At 37.4% G+C, this 20,031-nt stretch overlaps 1 protein-coding gene across 4 annotated transcripts in view; it reads right to left on the bottom strand.

Moving 5' to 3' along the window:
* Positions 1-641: 641 nt before the first annotated feature.
* TRRAP (transformation/transcription domain associated protein) overlaps positions 642-20,031 on the bottom strand; it is a 75,534-nt gene continuing 56,144 nt past the window's right edge. For all 4 annotated transcript variants that reach the window (XM_027656440.1, XM_027656443.1, XM_027656441.1 and 1 more), the window contains 11 exons: positions 18,539-18,740; positions 17,289-17,453; positions 16,094-16,184; positions 14,394-14,593; positions 13,379-13,640; positions 6,760-6,985; positions 5,992-6,209; positions 4,283-4,467; positions 3,841-4,044; positions 2,744-2,938; positions 642-2,002 (listed from right to left, as the gene is read on the bottom strand). In XM_027656440.1, coding sequence (XP_027512241.1) covers positions 1,718-2,002; positions 2,744-2,938; positions 3,841-4,044; positions 4,283-4,467; positions 5,992-6,209; positions 6,760-6,985; positions 13,379-13,640; positions 14,394-14,593; positions 16,094-16,184; positions 17,289-17,453; positions 18,539-18,740 — 2,233 coding nt within the window. In that variant the 3' untranslated portion in view covers positions 642-1,717. The remainder of the gene's footprint in view (positions 2,003-2,743; positions 2,939-3,840; positions 4,045-4,282; positions 4,468-5,991; positions 6,210-6,759; positions 6,986-13,378; positions 13,641-14,393; positions 14,594-16,093; positions 16,185-17,288; positions 17,454-18,538; positions 18,741-20,031) is intronic.

The raw sequence follows: 20,031 nt of genomic DNA, 5'->3' as shown, positions 1-20,031 counted from the left end.
TTTGACTAAACAAGAGATGTCACAAATCTAAAACCAGCAAAGTTTGTCTCTTTTAACTTGTTCCCATTGTGATTTCTATCATGGAGAGAAAAGTGGCTGAATTATCTGCTCACTTCCTTTCAGGGAATGCTGCAATCTCTCAGTCACACATATCTAAGACGTGCAAATGATTAAGAAACGACACTGCAACTCCTCTGACGCAGCCTGTGCTGTACTTCACAGCTGCAAACGTTACAATCTTCAATAAAGGGAAGTCAACAATTCCCTTCAAGTCATGAAGGCTCTGAGTTGTGAATGACTGCAGATAGAGCATGTTGTGACACATGCAGGAAGTGCTATGTTTCATAAGAAGAAAGTTCAGATCATTCTTGCCAACATGATTTTGATCAGGAAGCAAATCTTTGCCCCCTCCCCCGAAAAGATATGTTTGTTTTCCAAATCCTGTTATAATCCTTAACATTCATTTATTTGAGCTTCCACTTGTACATACTGGCATTCAACATGACTCCTATCCTGCTCACATAAGGAACACAGAAACCAAGCATGGGAGTGAAGGGGTCGTGTTTGATTCATTATACAACAAAGAAGAATCATACTCTTATTCTGGTATTAATAATGTTCTAAATGAAATTAATACCATACAGAGTTTTACAAAATATTTATTTTGAAAAAAATCACTCTGTACAAATTTAACATTCCCAACATCGAAGTTTTATAAAAATGCTAACACAACAGAAAGACAAGTGAAACATTAAACTGCTCTTTTCTTAAATTACAAAGGAACAGATTCATTCTAAAGAAGCTACTGTAATTCTAAACAGTAAAGAGAATTTCATAGGATTTCATTTTTTATCTATTACAGCCAAATACATGTATCAAAGGATGGATTATTCCATCCTTTTATAAACTTCCCCCCCAAACACTGTCCACAGCTAACCCAAATACTCTAAATGGTTTACACTTTTACTGTACATAGCTTGTGCTCCAGGAAAAGTCAGCACAATTTGATCATCATTTTCTCAGTGCCTAACAAAAACTCACCTCTATAACATTTGGTACAAAATTGTCTGTACAAACTAACATTGCTCACGTAAATTTGAAGCAAACTTAAAGGAAGAGAATTCATTTGTGCCTTCAATTTGGCATAATGAAGAGAGAGTGATTAAGTAAAATTTCACAGAGTAAAATTCACTAACAGGGAATACTGTATCTTTCTTTTTTAAAATTACTTACTACTGTATAAAAAATTCATATACTGCAGTTATTAGGAATGGCAGACCCTAAATCTAACAATGCTAGTTTCATAGTCTTCATCATAAAATAGGATTTTTCTGTATATTATTTTTCTCTCTTCACTTTAATCTATTTGTGAAAGCTGCTGTTGCATATTAAAACAAATTTCTTAAACAGAAGGAAACATCTCCTCATGAAATTAAAAAACAGTAAAACCCCCATACTACTGTAAACACAACAATAAAAACTGACAGAAGGCAGCGTGACAGGTAAGCCACGGGCTGGGGAGCGTTTCTTTTCACATTTTCTTAACACAACGTATGGCTCACACTACAAACAACAGCAAAAAAAAAAAAAATCAAAACCCAAAACAAACAACAACGAAACAAAAGAAACAAAAACGAAAACCCAAAAATACATTAAAAAACAAAAACAAAACAAAACAAAAAAACCCAAACAAAACTAAAGTATTGAAACTTTCAGGTCACAGCCAGGGGTGCCAGGCGGGGTCCATCCGACACAGATTATCCAGGCTGTTTGCAGCTGCTACCAGAGTGTTGACTTTGCTTTCTCCTCCTTCAAACTGAGCCAGGTTGTGCAGTCGAGTCATGATGGCAGTGACAGCCTTTTGGACCAGTGACACCAGCTGCTGGCTGTCCATGTTCTCGGGCTGCCCGGCTGCTGAGAGTGGAGAGGATGTGTCCTCTTGGGTTTTTTTGTGCCATGCAATTATTTCGTCCCTCAGCACAGTTTTTAGGATGCCATCAACCTAAATGAAGAAGAAAAATCAGACTGTTAACATTTAATCCAAAGAACCATCAGGGTTCTCTCAGATTACAGAATTGTAACTAGATTTTAGTCAACAGCATTTTGACACTTTTGCAATTTCAGTCTTTCCAAGATGAGTGTGGCTTTTGTTATTTCCTCTCAAAGTGTTTCTTTACATAATAAAGTCGTGTACATTCTATTTTTAAGTGACTCCACTAAATTCATGACTTTCCCCACACATACTCACAGAAGTCTTGGGCAAAGATCAGGAGTATTTTGCAAAGCCAGGTTTTTTTGCACAGTCATTACACTCTCAGGGAATACTGTTTTCTGCCAAACAGGGCAACATTGACTACAACATACATACATATGTACCTATTACATATGCATATGTGTATATTGGCCAGTTCTAGACTTGGATGAAAAAGAAATGCCTGCAACAAATAGTTTCCTGGTTTTTCTCATCACTGAGTTGAGTTATTGATATTAGTCTGTCAACTCCAAAGTCTCAAGATTCTAAACCAAACTTTTAGGTGTCCAGTCTGACTCAAATGTTTTCCCACAACAACTAAAACATTTCCAAAAAGGCACATTTCCAGTATTTCAGCTGACCTTTGTAACAACCTCTGGGTAACATTTCAAAACAAATACACGCCTTTCGGTTTCTGCCCTAACCAAAAATGTTTAATTTATAAATTGCCAAATACCAGCTGGCAAATAATCTTGCAAAAGGTGCACAAACCTTGAAGTTTGGCTGTGCAAAGCAGCGAGCTACTGCAATCATTGATGCAGTCAGGGGCCCAGACACCCCGATGGTGGTGAGGAATTCCGAAATGTTCGGTGTGAGCCGGAACGGAACGGGACGATTGGCGTCCAAATCTCCAGTGGCATCGTTAATGTCGAAGCGAAAGTAAGCCACGTTTAGCTTGCCTGTGTCCTGGATTTAAAAGAAAGATGCCCAAAAGTAATTAAAGGAACAATTTTCCATTCATAAAACCAAAAGAAGCTGGATTTTTGTTTACTGTTAATACTCAGAGTATCAATAGTATTTCAATAGCTTTTCACTCGTTTAGCCAAATGGTTTTTGAGGAAAAAAGTTATAAAAGTATGCAAAAATCAAGGATGTATTTCTCTCAAAACATTGTGTCCAAACCCCTTACTAAATACAGGTTATTGTTATACCAAACTTGAGGAATAGTTTCTTCTGTAGCACGCTCTATAAGGAGTCACTACCAACAGATCTCTGGGTCAGTGTTCAGTATCAGCAGCTGATTTTATCTGAAGGGATTAAAGAATCTTAATTGCTACACAGACTACAGCCCTCCATGCATTAAAATGACATTGAGACTTTCATAAATACCACCTTAGGGTGGCAAGGCTCATTTTAAATGTTGGGTTAAAACAGAAAAAAATCTCTATTAATAGGAGTTGTAGCAATGCTGAAAAGAGAACAGTATTTGAAAAGGGATATGGCCCTTTAAGAAAATAAAGCCGTAAATTTTATTTTTCTTAAATCTGTTTGACACAGAGGTATCTTCAAAGCAATATATTTTAAGGAGGACTAAAAGGAGAGATTTATCAGTCATTTACATGAAGAATTCCAATATCTAAGAAGGGTTTTACAGACAAAGTTCTAAATTCACAGAAGGCAGAGTTGATGCCCACAGGGACAGCAGTTTAAATCACTACCTACAAGACGTGCAATCACATATAAATGAAAACCTTACTGAATTGCACTTTTAATTATGTATGTTGAATTTTGACTCATTTCAGAAGTATAGTCCAAATTTCCACCTGATGAAGGACAACAGCACACACCTAGAACAAAGCACAGCATACCTGGGCAATCTGCAGCATTTCAGGGTTGAGCCTATTTAAGTGAAAGATGAATTCTGCAAAGCCAATCAGGGCCAACTGGATAGTGAACATCTTCCTGAAAGTCCAGTAATCCGTGGCATTGGGGAATGTGTGCAGGGCCCATTCCTTCAACATGCTCCGTGGGACCATGTTACTCTGCACTTCCTTAAGGATGTCTCTGAGAACCTACACAGGAAAAGCATTAGTTGAAAGAGGTCATTTTTAATACACTTCTTAGCAACAGACAAATAGACCAAAAGCAACAACCGAACTTCTCTTAATTGCTGTCTCTCATTTCAGGAAAAGCACCCTGAAATGTTTGGTGCTGTTTCTGTCTCACACCTATCGAGAGGTGAAGAGTCGGGTTGGGGGACAGGGACCAGCAGAGTCCTCAAGGAAAGCCCTCGAATCAAATTCGTTCTACCTGATGACTGGCTTGCGTGCCCCGTGCCTGGACCGTGGCCAGCCGGTCGTAGTAGCGGGAAATGGGGTTGTCGTGCTCGATGCCCTTCTTGGCACAGCGCTGCTTGTAGATCTCCACCAGGGACAGCGACGACGGGTTGTCCTCGACCAGACGCATCTGCGGAGAAACCGCCACAACACGGGGCACTGGGAACGGGACAGAGAGAGCAGAACAACTTAACAGCTCATCCAGAGCCCGAAGACTGAGATATCAGCCCTTACAACACTCCTGAAGTGTGTCAAGAGAAAATTTTTATTACTGCACTCATAACTCACAAGCTCAGTTAAAAAGGTATTACAGCAGTGTGGTGAGGTTTTTTTATCTTAACAGAAACATCAGCATCAACTGAGCACTAATCATTCTTCCTACTTTTCTTTAGCTTTAGGACAAGGGTAATACTTGATGCAAACAGGTTCATAATATCTGATTACATTATGTCAATAAAAATTATTCTGAAGGACAAAACTACTTAGCTTAATAGGGTACTTAGAGTGATTCAGAAAAACTGGAGAAAAAAATCCGGACACAGTTGAGGAATAGATGTTTAAATGACACTATCTGGAAGTAAAATACTGAAGACGGAGAAAAATATTCAATAATAAGAAAATTTAAGCCACTGAGCTTTTCTTTGATGGGCAGCAAACTTGCAAAAACCCTATTTGTGCTTTTATGGTGCTTAACTGATTTATTATTCTACCAAGTCTTCTGTGCATCCCCACCTACATAAAGACAGACAAGGCCTCTTCCATAGCTGGCTTTTCCAGTGACACTGTTGGCTCTGTTTGACAGCAACCTCCAGTTACCACCAAAACTGTTCTCTCATCATTAACCTCAGAAATATAAGGAAAAGTTGTTTAAATGCATTTAAATTGTTTGATGTAACTTCTTCAATCTCAAAGAAGAAAATGCTTGCTGCAGAAAGGGTGTTAATGAGCTGTTCCTCCTGGTCTGCTTCCATTAACCTCTGGCAGCAGAGAAATGAACATTCTTTAGGTCCTTTCAAATAGTATCAAACCACAAAACACTATAGTTTAAAAACAGCTCTTTGAAGGAAAACATGCTATCTAATGAAGCTTGTTATATACAGGATTTATTTCTCTATCAGTGGCCACATTTAGCATATTTTTCAAGGCTTTATCTATTGCATTTCTGTTATTCTTGCCTCAGACTGATGCAAAACCCTAATCCTCTGTTCTTCATTATCCATGTTTCTGATTCTTTTACACTTTAGCATTGTTTACAGGTAATATGCTACACCTGCATGTTTGTTTGTTGGTTTACCTCAGTAAAAAGAAATTGGGGGATGGAGACTGTCAGCAAGATTTCCTTTATTTAATGTAAAGCTTGCCAGCAAGTGTTCTCATTCATGAAGAAATCTGTTCAAAGGGAGTGAAGCTGACACTAGACAGTCAAGGCTGACGAAGCCAAAGCTGCCTGAGGACAGACACCCCCAAATTACAGGAAATTCCTCCCAACACACAAAACACCCCTCTTCAGTGAGGTGCTGCAGTGCCAGCCAAGACTAATCACCTGGGCATCTATGAATTTCCCTTCTGAACAACCAAAACCTTCAGAATGAGCGATGAGCAGCGGTCAAAAACTTCAGCGAATATAACCTTCGAGTATAACACACATTTAAAAAACAACGTAAGCCTCTCTCTTTTCAGTACCTGTAAAAAACAAGTGTCTTTTCGTGGTTTCCTTCCTCTTCTCCAGGCAGGGGTTGAGGAGGCGGAGGAGCTGCAGCACCCGCTCCTCCCTGCGCGACTCGGTCAGACACGCGTCGTTCATCACCAGGTACGGGTAGATCTTCCCGTTGTGGCCTCGGATGTACAACCTTCGGGCTGCAGTGTTGTGCTTCTGAACTATCTCCACCCTTGGCATAAACCTGGCAGGAAGAAAGGGACAATAAGGCACCTGGGATAATCTCCTCTGGTATTAAATCGTGATGGAAAAAAACCCCACCAAACCGAACAAAAATAGACAAAATAAATAAGGCAGACAACTGTACTACAAAGTACAATTCAATTATCCAGCTGGCCTATGGTTTCTATTTTGTAGTTTAAAAAGCTGTTCTGTTGCATTTTATTTGCTTCTAAGAAAACACAGTTCTTGAGCAAAGTTAATCATTTGATGAGACCTTTACCACTGTTTTGAAGAATAGTATCTCTATTGAGTACAACAGAAGCACTAATCTCAACTTACATCACTATACAAGAAAACCAAATATACTCTTCTTCTAAGTGCACTCGTTTAGTGATGCAATGTAAAATTATTGAAGGATAAAATAAAAAAGGTGTTAAAGTATGACTCTCTATATGCAATTAATATATATAAAATGTACACAACATCTACTTTTGCAGAGTGAATGGATGGGAAGGCTTTAATTTCTCCTCTGTTTTCAGAATTACATCTACCAAAGGGTATTTTTAGGTTACCTTGCTATCTTGATGTAGTAATGTGTTGGCTTTGGCATAAGGAATTCTCCAGGTATCTCTACTTCTGCAGTCTGAGCTGAGAAGTTACTTAGAAAGCGACACTTTTCTTCTATGAGGAAGAACTTTGGAAGCTGTTTAGTTTTTGCCTCCAGAATTTTGATCCATTTCTTTAGTTTAGAGATAAGGTTGTGAAGTTTCATTGACCCTGGCACACTGAAGTCAAAATCTGAAAAAAAACCAAACAAAAACAAGTCACCCAATTCAACAGTGCAAATCAAACACACAATCCCCACAGAGCTGCACTGCCTTTAAGAGATAGACTCTTGAACGTTTCAGGTCTACAGAAAACATTTCAGCAAAGTCCTAACATTATATATACCTTAAACCTGTCAGAATCTGCTACCTCTTTTCTGTATACACCTCTAAAATATTCTGTTATTTGGTATATAATGAACCTCCCAACATTTTCCTGGTTTAGTCAAACATTAGAAAAATATACTGTGAAAAATTTAAATACCATTACTGTACTGAATTGTCTCCATACTGCAACCAGATTGCATAGAAAAAAAGCAGTAAAAAACTCAAATTATTAGATCAGACCATTTGTGAAAGAGGAAAAGTAGGCTTATTTTACAGTGTAGCACTATAATTTTCTGCCTTTTTCATTACACATAATTTATTTATTTATTTAAATCAATGGGGACTTTTTGCTTCTAAAAGGGATGAAAGAACCTCAATCAAGGACACAACATGGAATCTGTGAGGACAAGGAGTAAGACTTTTATTACTGTTATTCTCCTATTCTGAGCTGCAAGAAAATTCTTATTCTTTCCTGGCTTAGATAACAACTGAAAGTCACTACAGGAAAAACAGATACAAGAGTCTAAGCAAAAATGACAATATTATGTGAACAGTCTGATGTTTCCATTGCAATATTAACAGTATTACAGTGTGAATTATCTCCTTTAGACTACATGCACACGAGGAAAGAACTTTCTCAAGGTCACTACATGGTCTTCAGTACATTATGCAAGTAATTCTGTAACAGAAATCACTGCAGTACTGATCATTTTCTGGGCCACACCAATACCATCCTCCCAACATTGCTCTCACTCCAGCTTCAGAACAAAGCAAACAAATAAATAAATAAATGTCTTTGCATTTCCCAAAAGAGGGGAAATGAATAAACATATAAATGAAAGGATGGTTGGGCACTTCAGTACCACTACAAAGAGATTAAACACACTTGGATAAGAAGACAAACTGCTCTCTGCAAACCTCATCAGTTATGGCATCCAAATTGTGCAAGTGAACTAACAGACTTGAATCTTTAAAACTCATTTCCACACCAGAGTCTGAAAGATGCCATTTTAAGTTCAACATCTCTCAAGTGAAAAGGCAACAGCAAGAAAAAGAGAATGTTAATTTGGTATTTTTGATATTTACAACTAAAGTAGAGCAGAATCTTCATTATGATGCAAATACAACAGAAAACTAACACAGTCTCAAAAATGAGTTTAACTCTTATTGCAGAATCTTCATTTCAATGTTACATACACTGAATATTTTCCTAAGCTGACAAAAAACCCAAAACAAACATGAGTGCTGCTAAAAGAAGAAATTTTGACCACATAAATATGCTACAAATATCTATCTGCAAGTGTGTCAAGCGTGAATTAAGTATGTGCACACAGCAATTACTGCATATAAAAGTTTTTTCTTATGACCACAATTAAACCACTCAAAAGTCTGACAAGCTCAGACCATTCATTCTTTTAGGCAGAAGATCTCATATCATTCCATACATACACTCTTAGTTCTTTTCTTTACATGTAAAGATGCCAATAGCAAAGAAAACAATGCAGCCCAGGATTCTTTCACTTTGCTATTCTGTTACTTAAACAAAATATCAGAGAACCATAACCCAACATACTTCATTGTGTATCCACAACATACTGATATGCTGAAAGCTTTCAGCGAAAGTCCCAAGTCTAGTAGTCTGAAACTGAGCAAAAACCCACCACATACAAAATCCTTTCCATTCCTGCAAGAAAAAAAGTCTATAATGAAAAATACAGTTTCATATTTATGGATGAGGGAAACTAGCATAACTCTGTGATATTCCCTTTTCTTTCTCTGCCTGGGCAGTGCATCTATTGCAATACCACTGTAAAACACTCTTATTATAATCCCAAGCCTACCCTCTAGTGAGCAGTGGGAGTAAATCATTTCATCAAAGTGACAAAATTATTGCATCATTTATCTCCTGAATCTCTGAAGTGCAGGAGAGTCTCCTCCAACTGCAACTAGTTTTTGTGCTAATGTGAATCCACTGAAGTGGTAAAAATACACATCAATATATATTCCTTACGAAAAAAAAAAAAAAGTCCTTCAGTTCCACAAGAGCAGCTCTAGTTTGTTGAATGCCTATTTTGGGATTTTTGTTGTTCTTTTGTTTTCCAGTGGCAGATGGGAAAAACAGAGTTCAATTAGTCTTTCTGCTCGTGTCACAGAGAGCCCATCTGAGAAGAAAAATCACTTCAGCTGGAAGAAGGGGAAATACAAGACCAAACATCATTTGTGTACAAAGTCTCTCTGCTTTGCAGACATCTTAATCTATATAAACAGTATTTTTGTTTCAAAAAAATCCATTTTTTCAGTACACAGTACTGAAGAACATCTTTCTCAAGCTAACGCACACTGGTCTAAAATACCTTACTACTTGCACCATCTTTTTCTAAACAGGGTAGGAAGTTTCCCCCAAACTCATCTTTAATGGAGATGTTCCCAGAAGCCCATGACACAGACTGCAGCAGAAGCAGTTTGCTCTCTCTTGTCAAGGCTGCCAAACATTCTTGCCACTCCCAATGCAAAGACAAACAGGGCACAATCTTCCTCCCAGAAAGACAGACCTAAAAAAATCTTGATGGTTCTTAACACAACTAGATAAAGCTTAACACATTTTGATTGAGAGCTGTACCATCACTTGTCATGAAGCAACACCAAAAAATACACTTGAGGTAGCAAAATTAGAGTACCAATTCCTCTGTGTCCCCCAAATCCTTGACCTACAGAACATTAACACAGCATCAGGAAAACAAAGAAAAGACCTCCAAACTAAGACTCCAGAACTAGAAAATAAACCCCTCCTGCTATACTGTCAGAAAATAGTTCTGATCAATGAAAAGCAACAGTCTATTAATGCTTTTAGAGCAAGCACCAGTTGACTTGAAGATTTTAAAGATTATTCTGACCATAGGCAAAGCATGTTTACACTTAAAAGTTTCCAACCCAAGGATCTCCAACAAAAAAACCATGACATTCATCAAGTAAGGTATTACTCAGGACTGAAATACAAGCTTAGCTTTATAGAACAGGTCAAACTTTTTATGCCCATGATACTGAAGAAGATCCAAGCATTCTCCAAGAGAGAAGCACTGTCTTGCTTTAGAAGTTACTATTCAAACATTCATATATTCTACAGTTTCCCAAAACTTCTTCCTAATCTCACAAGAACTTTTGGAAAGCACCAACAAAGATGAAAAATCTCAGTGACAGGAAAGCAGAATTATGAAGCAGAACTTCGGGTTTATCACTCAGCTCCAGAAAACCAAGACTGCATAGACCAGACACCGAGGTCAAATATGATGCTAACTCCAATCTCTTGATCTGAATTTCCTGGATAACATCCTGTTATCTAAAAATTGGAAGGGAAGCAAAGAAAGAGCTACTAAAGGGATGCTATGCTCAATCTTGAGGGGAAAAAAAAAAAAAAAAGAAAAAATCCTTAAAAAAGCTGAAAACTATTAACAGATCTTTCCCCTGCCCTCTCCCCACAGTTCAGAGCCACACCAAGAGCTTCATTCTGCCTGCACTTTCCACTCACAGCGAAGAATTCATTGTGCTGGGTGACAAAACTCTCGAGGAAATTATCTTGCTCTTTAAGGGTATATTTTGGAATTTTCCATTCATATTCAGCCCGAGTGGAGAGATGGCTGCAGAAAGAAGCTGATCCAAACTCTAAACTATCATCTGCCCACAAAAGGACAATTGAGGCAGCTTTTCTTCTGCTTTCACTGCTGAGAGAGCTCTCAAAGGGAGCATTTTTCAGCATTTGCCTGTTCTTTGATGTCAAAGGTTTAGCAGAAAAGGAGAGAAGGAACAAAGAACAGATGGTCAAAGAACTATGCATTTGAAGTTACAGGAAAAAAAAGTCAAAGTAAAATTTGTTTTTGTAATATAACATTAGGATGGATAAAGTGACCTATCACAGCTCCAACAGTCCAGACTGCTGCAAAGTATTTAGAATATAAGAAATGGTGTGAGAGTCCCCAGTGGCTCCAAACAGGAATCAAGATGCAACTCTGCTATTGATGGAAATGATTAGGCAACCAAACCCAGTTGAATGTACATATAGAACACAGCTGTCAGCATTAATCTGGAAATAATTGAAGAAAAGAGTTTACTCCAAGACAGCTCCTCAGTGTGGATACTTGTGAAATGGAAGGCAACCACTGTAATTATCTGTCCATCACCCAGATGCAACTGGTACCGAGATTCAGAAAAGCAAATGTGAAGGTTCTACTGTGCCAGAAGGACACATTAGGAATGGTCAACAAATGGTTTCTCATAGTGTTAAAACAGCCTTTCCCAACTTCAATACTATAATTACAATCCCCTTCATTTATTTATGTATATTTTACTGTTATTACAAAATCAATAAAAAACTTATTTTCATTTACTGCATAATGAATTACATTACAAAAATTAGTGTGTATGCTGATTGGTCTAATTTCTGCTGTTTTCCCACATTTAAATTGTGAATTAAAACGCTGAATGTATTAGCTTAGAATAAAATCAATTCCAACACTAAGCAAAATAATTATTTGTATCCTGCAGACACTTGTATTTCATCACACTTAGAAAATAAAACATGAAACCTTCAACAAAAAACTAATTACCATTATTAAACATAAGTTTACTGAGAAACACTTTGCATTTGATGACTTTACATGATTTTTATGTCCAGGCCTATGGTGTTGTTCTTCAGGTTTTATGTTGTTCTATATTATTCTTTATAAATGCTGTGACTAAGAGAGAAAAATCTGAAAATCTTAACTGCCCTTTATATTTCACAGACATGCAAAAAATTCACACCAGCACATAAAAACTGGAAATCCTCCCCATTTTCTATTTTAATTAAAACTTGTAACTGAATTGTAATTAAACTCTCTTAAATGTTTCTCTAGAAATGTTCTGAAATATTGCTTCAGATATTGCAGACTTGAGTCTGGTGTTGTATTTACATTTCCTTTACACCTTTGAAATCCCAGATCTCTCTGATGCTCACAGGAGAGAAACCAAGAGATCCCCCAGATCCCTGTCTGCAGGGCTGCTCTCCAGCCACTCCTCTCCCAAATTACACCTGTGCCTGGCATTATTACCCAGCTCTAGGTACAGAATCCAATATTTTGGATGGGTTAAATTTCATCCCATTAATCCTTGCCCAACATTTTTTTTTTCCTCCCTCTGTGCTCCCACTGAAGACACACAAAATGTTTCTACTTCCATTTCCCTCCCTAGTACACTTCATCCAGTAAAAATTTAATCATATGGTTCAGGACTTTCATTATCTGCTGTCATGCAACTGTTGTGCTCAGAAAGGACATCATGCAATCCATAGTGTGCACAAGATATGTAGGTCATGCCTGCAACTGAGTTACTTTCACAAGATTCCCATCAGATCACTTATTTTCACAATATTATCAGTAAAATGCTTGAAAAAACATCACAAGTCTACTTGTCAAATGCTCTCAAACGCTTCTGTTTGAGGAGGAATTGATGCAAACCTCAAAATCCTGGCAATCCAAAGTGCTGACACCAATCAGGGTCACCCTCTGCCATGTATGAGCTGTGTGGCCTTCACACCTTTCACCAAACAAATCAAACCCACGTGCTCCTGTACACAAGCTTTTCTCAGAATTTTAAATCAACAGCAGATACTCAAAAATGTAACCACTGGTTAAGAGCAAACGAATGAAGCAAAGGAGCTACTTCCCTTAAGTATCTTTTTTTATTAGATCTGATTAAAGTTATTGATTCAATTTACCAAACGATGTAAATTTGGGTAATAGGATTTTTATAATCTAGTTATCCAAAACACTAATCTTACTCATCAGAAGTAGACTGTTTTGAAAGACCTCACATAATACTGTCAGTTTGGAGTTCTGCAGTGAAAATTGCATTAAATTCTGCCATGATTGTAAAGCAGAGACCATTATTGTCCCTCAGATCCAGCAGGCAGTTCTATGCAAATAGCAAAATATTATAGTGAAGTAATCTAACTTATCTTTAAACACATCTGTGATCAAACCACAGCTTTAGGTAATAAAAATACAACAATATACTCATTCTCTATGTTGATGTCTGTTTTTCACTTGAATTATCTTTATTACTCCACAGAAGATTGGAACAAACTATTTCAGGTTTGGTGCTGTTTTCTAAATTTTCTCTCAGGAAAGATATTGGAATAAAAGAGCAGAATGCCTTCACAGCTGAACTGAGGGAGATTTCTCTGGAGATTACAAGTAACATTTAACAAAACATTTTAAACATTTACCTGTTGTAAATTGCCCTTTTAATTTCTGGAACACGGGATCTTGAGCTGTTGCCTGTGCTCTCCTAGCTAATGACTCTGAGGCTGCACTAGAAAACATGGTGGACACATTAGAGACGTTCTCAAGACCTACTCCAAAAGTGCTGACTAACTTCTTGACGAAATTTAGTGTATGAGGAGTGATTTTGGCATCTGAAACAGCTCCGCTTTTCTCAAAGGCAACCGAATAGCACTTGGCCAGGCCCTGCTGCAGTTGTCTAAGAACCTAAGGATGAAAAATAAAAGAGGCAAAATAGTCAGGAAGATTTAGGCCTTCTGATTTGACATCAAATATTTATTCCTGCACTACGTTTTGTGCAGTAAAATTATCCTCTCAGAAACATCTGCTTAAAAGTCTGCGCTTAAATTGCATCAGAGGGTCAATCAGAATGACAGCACTGATTCTCACCAGCACTGCAAACAAGCTGAGCAGGGGACAGGCTGCATCACAAAGGACACCTTGCTCTTTCAACAGCAGCTAACTTTCAGATTTCATTTTTTGTGATATTTGAAAAGACTATGTGATATGTGGAAACCTTCTTCAAATAAACATTGTGCTAGGTAGGCAGCCCAACACGTTGAGAGGCAAATCAGAGTCAGAGTGGCAGGTCCATCTGCTCTCTGTTGTAATTCAAACTTCAGGTCATAATCACAACCTGTCACAGAGCACCAGATCCACAGGGAAACTGGTATCTGTGAAACCCAGTGTAAGAATATACAGTTTCAGTCAGTACGAGCAACAGCTTCAATCCTAGATGCATTCATTAAATTAATAGCTTTGGAAAATCTCTGTACTGCTTCCAGAAATAACCAAGACCCTTCAACTCCAATCAGAACAGTCAGTTCCACAGATACATCAGTTTACCAACCCAAACAAACAGTTATGTTTTAATGCTTAAAATTAATTATGGATAAATATTATGCAGTTAACTTTTTCTGAAACGATACCTAGATATGAAGGTGTATTAAAGCCAAATACCTCTTCATGCCAGTTCTCTCTGAACCAGACCATCTGATCCACAATGCCTTCCAGAGAAGACAAAAGTGTTGGATGCAATTCCCGCTGCATGTGCATGATTCTGCTGCATCTCCACATTGGTGCAGTGGCTCGGATTGGCCCAGGGTCTGAGGCAGAGTGGGACTGATTCCCAACTGAGCTTGGCTGCTGTTGCCCAGAATCTGGGAAGTGAAAATTAAAAAGAAAATAAGAATTACCTTTCATGAACTTGATACGTTCCTGTATGAAATAAAATAAATTGTTCCAAGAATTGGCTTTAGATTTACATTAGGTATTAATCACATATTACCTACTGAATTTCAGAAAACTTCTCTAAAAATGCTGTTTAGTGGTACAGATCTTCCGATATTAAAGGAAAATAAACACTCCTCAAAGCCCCACAGCAGGTGTGTAGCCTTGGCTTTTAAATCACCAATCTATGCTCTTGAAGTAACAGACATTGTTTCATATAGGATCTAATTATTTGAATTATGGGTGTTTCCTTCCCCTCCCTTTTGGGGAGATCTTTCACACGTAACTGAAGAATAAATATGCTGATGCCAACAACAGACAAATTGTCATAGTGTGTATCTTTCAGTACAGAACATTCTTGCATGACAACTTCATCAGACAGCGATTTAGGACAGAGCTCTGCTTTATCAGATGACCCCCACTAACTCACACAACCCACAGACAAAGCATTAGTCTGTGGCAGAGCCTACAGGAAAATATTTTACTGGTTATTGTATATGTGCATGGGGCAATATCAAGAATTTAGCACAGAAACTTCTGTTGCTGGGTGTGAATGAATTATTAGGGTATGTGGGCACCTCCTCCTTTTGCAAAGGAGCAGTCAAAGAAAAATAAAACATTATTTAATTAGTGTCCTGCAAAACCTCATGCAGAAATTTAGTGAACTAATTCTCAAGTGAAAAAGGCAATTAAATAAACAATGCACTTTGTAATAAAGACACAACTGAAGGCAGAATTCTTCAAATAGCTCTCCTGGGGATTCCCAGGAAATTAGGAGACAAAAGAACAACTAAATTCTGTGGAATCATTTGACATAACTATTCTAAACTTGATTTGTTCTTGGGGAAAAAAGGTGTTGTGCAAGTTGCTGAATGTTCTCCCCACTTCCCAAACATTTCTCAAAGTCAACATTGATTTTATTTTGTGTAAACTTAGATGCTCATTTTACTTGATAATTCACCATAAGAAGTTAATATGGAGACATTCATTTTACAAGTGTGGCTCCTTTGAAAACAAATTGAACGTTGCAAGGTTCATGCTGCCAATGAAAATTAGACTAGAACACCTTAGAAGGCTGTGATGCTCTCCTGTATTTATAAACCAAGAATTTTCTGCTTCTCCACAAATTTATAAAGATAAATATCCATGAGAGAACATTTGATTCTCAATTAAGGTGACAGGAAAATGGAGATGAAACTCCTCTTGGTGAATGTTTTTTACAAGAAAATTCAAGACAGCTCAAGCCATCTGTAGATTTAACTTCACAGAAACAAATCAATGCAAGCAAAGTTTACCAAGAATTTTCTTCCTCAGCCTTGCTGAGTTGGTACATTTTCTAGAGAATCTGTTTTCTCAGTAAAATCAGGTGAAAGTCAAACTAATAACTAAGTTAGAAAGAGTACAAATAATTTTATCAAGGTCAAGCTCACCACTTTTGTAGCGCTCTCGCTGTTCTATCTTCAAGGTCAAATAGAGGGTCCTGATAGGAAAGTAAACAGCTTGGGGATAGACTCTTCCCACCTATTTGGAGACACACATATACTCAGTCAAGGAATACTGACTACAGATCACATCAACATGTACAGATTGTCTTGTAAATAAGTACAATTTGGTAAAAATCAGCTCTTTGTATTAAATAACAGTTTATGGAAATTAAAGATTTTTTCAGTAAAAGAAACATGAAGAGAATGAAATGATAACTCCCTACACACACTGTTCGGGCATTACCTAATTAGGGCTTCCAGATCATATTGCCTAATAAACCTGAAAACAGCATAATGTCACAGCACCAGCTGGGCCAGCTCAAAGATCTTACTCATGTGCATTATGGAAGAAAAACAGACATAATGACAGTGGTTAGTCTTTAAATTAGGCCACAATTCCCAGCAAGCCCCACGATACTTGGTAAGAAAGCCCATTAGAGAGTAACCTTACTCCATCTAATTGTGGCACTTAATGCAAGGGGATACCAATGGCACCCAAAAATAAAAAGGATTTTATGGTTTCCATTAAAAAAAAAAAAAGCTAAAGAGATGTTGACATCCAGCATCCCCTTTAAAATCTGTAAATCTCAGTATCTATTAAAGGAAAGAACCATATGTCTACTACCCATGATAAAGTACTTACTTCTTAAGACATTGTTTGAGGCTTCTCCAGCCACAATTCTATTAAATCATGGGTCCCTTCTCCATCCAAATGGATAAGGTAAGAGGCAGAAATTTTGCAAAACATTCAGTAATATGATATTTATGGCAGCTCACTAACCTGACACACAAATGCTTCATGCTGTAGTTCAAAAAGTTATTTGAAGAGTTTTAAAATAGTAACACAAAAAATTTGGTATGTTTTAGTTTTACATCCCTTCAATGGACCTAAAGTCTGAAGGCAAGATAAACAGGAGCATCTGTGACTTTTATGAGGCTAAGCTCCAACTACAGTACAACTTCCAAGCAAGCAGTCATACCTAAAGATTTTATACAGATCTCAACAAATAGAAAAGCAACTACAACTTGTTGAAATTTATTTTTTCTGTCAGAAGACAGCTGAGCACACTGGAGTTGCAAGACATCTCATCTTAAAAACAAAGACTACAGCCAATAGAGAATTAGAGATTATCTTCTGCACCTGACTGATGAGGTTCAGGAGGAGTTTGCCCTCTGAGCCAACCAGGCACGTCAACAGCTGTGGGATCCAGGCCAGCCACTGGATGGGTGGGACACCAATACAATATTTGTCCACTGCATCTGCCAAGGTGTTCTTATCATCATCAAAACTCAGTAGCCAAAGAACCTAGAAGAGAATTTCAGTGCTTAAATTTAAGACATATCAATCATTATGATGCAGAAAAACACAGAGCTATTTTATTGATATGATTGTAGAGTCTTTGTAAGTGTTAAAGTTGCCTCAGACACAAGAACTTACATTCATTATGCCTCGCCAATGTTATTTTTTTCCCTTAGAAATAATATTTAAAGGATGTAAAAATAAGTGCATTCCTTGCTATGAAACAAGACAGAAAGAAGCAAATGAAATGACTGCATTCCAGGAACTCTTTGGGTTTTGTTTGGAGGTGCAGATAGAAAATAAGGGCATGTTTCTAGAACCTAAAATATGTAATTCAGATAAATGAACCTTGATGACAGAACTTGATTATTTCTTTGGGTGTTGTTAATTATTTTAACGGTTCACCCTTAATGATACTTTTTCTAGTTTAATTTAAATGTAAATATATTAAGCACTGACTAAAAATCATTAATTGTTATGTAGCCAAACAGGGAGACTAATAAACTTCAGGGTGCTATTGAGGTCACCTTTAATCTCAAAGAATATTTTCTGTGTTTTTCATGTTCAGAACAGACTGTCTTCCATGGCCTGCTATGATTTTTTTAATTTTCTTCATGAGAGAGATTAAATATCCCCAAACTGAGCAATATATACTACAAATAGCTTTTTTGGGCCAAAATTTTGTTGCACAGAAAAGGTTTATCTGGAACAAAATGCAATACTGAGGTAAAAGTTAATACTATTTATCCATAGTAATGATTAAAAGAGCTCAAATTATGTTACTTTTTAAAGGACCAAAGGATGGCTTTCTGCAGGTATTTCACTGCATTATGTAGCAGAAAGGCTGAATGTGATTTGTCCTCTTCCTCCTATAAAAAGGTTCCACAACTACAGGAAACCCCAGACTTCTCAATGAAGTAAAAAAACCCCAGATAAGTTAAGTGCAACCAAGAGCAGCCCCATGAAGACTTTCCACCTAAATTAAAGCTTTCCCTCAGTAATTGTTTGTTTAATTGCACAAATTTGGGCACCGAACATTATCCCAGCCCTTCCTGAAGGCTCCAATTCTTTTTTAAACCTCTAGATCTCACCTTTGCTAAGTATTTCCTCGACTTGCTCTCGTTCTGGTGACGGCAGGCGTGCAGGTAGCAAGTGATGGCAGATACTCCCAGGTGGAGCTGCCTTTCCTTCACAAAGATGTTCTCCAGGTAATCCCCCCACATGGCCCAGGCTTTCACCAGCACATCGTGCATTTGCACAGCTGCAGAAAAAGCTTTGTTTGCTTCTTCAGACCTGCACAGTGACGAGGAAGAATGTGAGTTTTATACTAAGAAATAGTTACTAAATTATAGAAATCAGATTTCTGACAGGCCAGGCAGTTACTTTCTTAACATTCAGTGTAAGTTCTCTAGTAAGGTCTCTTACGACTGTTTTGTCATTGCATCCCTTGAAGTTCAGCACCTACAGAAGTAAAAGCTTTATAATGGAAACAATTATGTAAGTGTTTAAGATCTCCAGATACTCCCTTAAAAAAAAAAAAGAAAAAAAAAAAGCTTCCAGTGCACTGCAATGCGAATCCAAGCAGTGACACTGGGAGTAAGAAGAGAAAATGATAACACAAGAGGAGCAGAAGCAAATGCATTTAAGAATGCTGCTCTGCTGAACAAAAAAAGGGACTAAAGCAACATTAGGAAGATGTTATAGTAGTTATCTTTTAGAGAACTGCATCTTATTTAACTCCTCTCCCAGCAAAGTCATAAAAAATTTTACAATCATTTTCTGGAAACAGTCAGGTCCTCATCCCCACAGCTGTAAAAGTTTATTTTTTCAGTGGGAAAAGTGAAGGAATTTGAAGGTTAATCACACAGTTCTGAGTAACCAAAAGGTTATTTGTTTGATACTTCTGAAGTTTTCTCTATGTTTCCTCAAGTGTTCTTTGTCCAAGATGTGGCATGATTCATCCCAATATATATAGCCCTTGAATATATGTTACTTTTTAGGCACAAAAATAAAGGATGAGAAAACTCCCATAAGCATTACTGAAATGAAGACATTTTTAAAACATTTCAAGCCTCCTTATTAACAGAAAGCTTCATTTCTCCCTTATAGAATAAGCATTGAAATAAACCATACAAAAGTAATGCAATGCTTGTTCGACTCATTTTTGTAAAATTGCCTGTACTTTTATTACAAAAATATTAGCTTGGAGGATAGTACTTAATTAAAATGACCAGCTATTGAGGCAAAACTATGAAAAGGAAAACAGCTTTGTCTGTCATGTATTAGTTTCTAGGCTACATTAATGTTCCTTGCTTTCAGAGGCTTCCTGCACCCTGGATGGAGGTTTTGAAGTGAACTACCCCAGCAGCAGCTGATGGATGACTTTGTATCACTGCTTCCCCTCTATAGAAAGGGAACTTCTGTGTTTTCTTTTCTCCTTCTCTACAATCTATCATCCTTGACACCTCAGATGACTTTCTTAAAATGGTTTCTATCACCTTGCCCAGCCACTGGGCAGCACAGGGTGATGCAAGAGCAGAGGTGACCTTTAACTTCAGTTTAGTTGACACACAAGTAATCACAG

The sequence above is a fragment of the Corapipo altera genome, unplaced genomic scaffold (genome assembly GCF_003945725.1).
Source record: "Corapipo altera isolate COAL_440 unplaced genomic scaffold, ASM394572v1 104, whole genome shotgun sequence".
Taxonomy (NCBI): Eukaryota; Metazoa; Chordata; class Aves; order Passeriformes; family Pipridae; genus Corapipo; species Corapipo altera.
The sequence above is the reverse complement of the archived record's forward strand: the minus strand, read 5'-3'. Positions and strand labels throughout refer to the sequence as shown.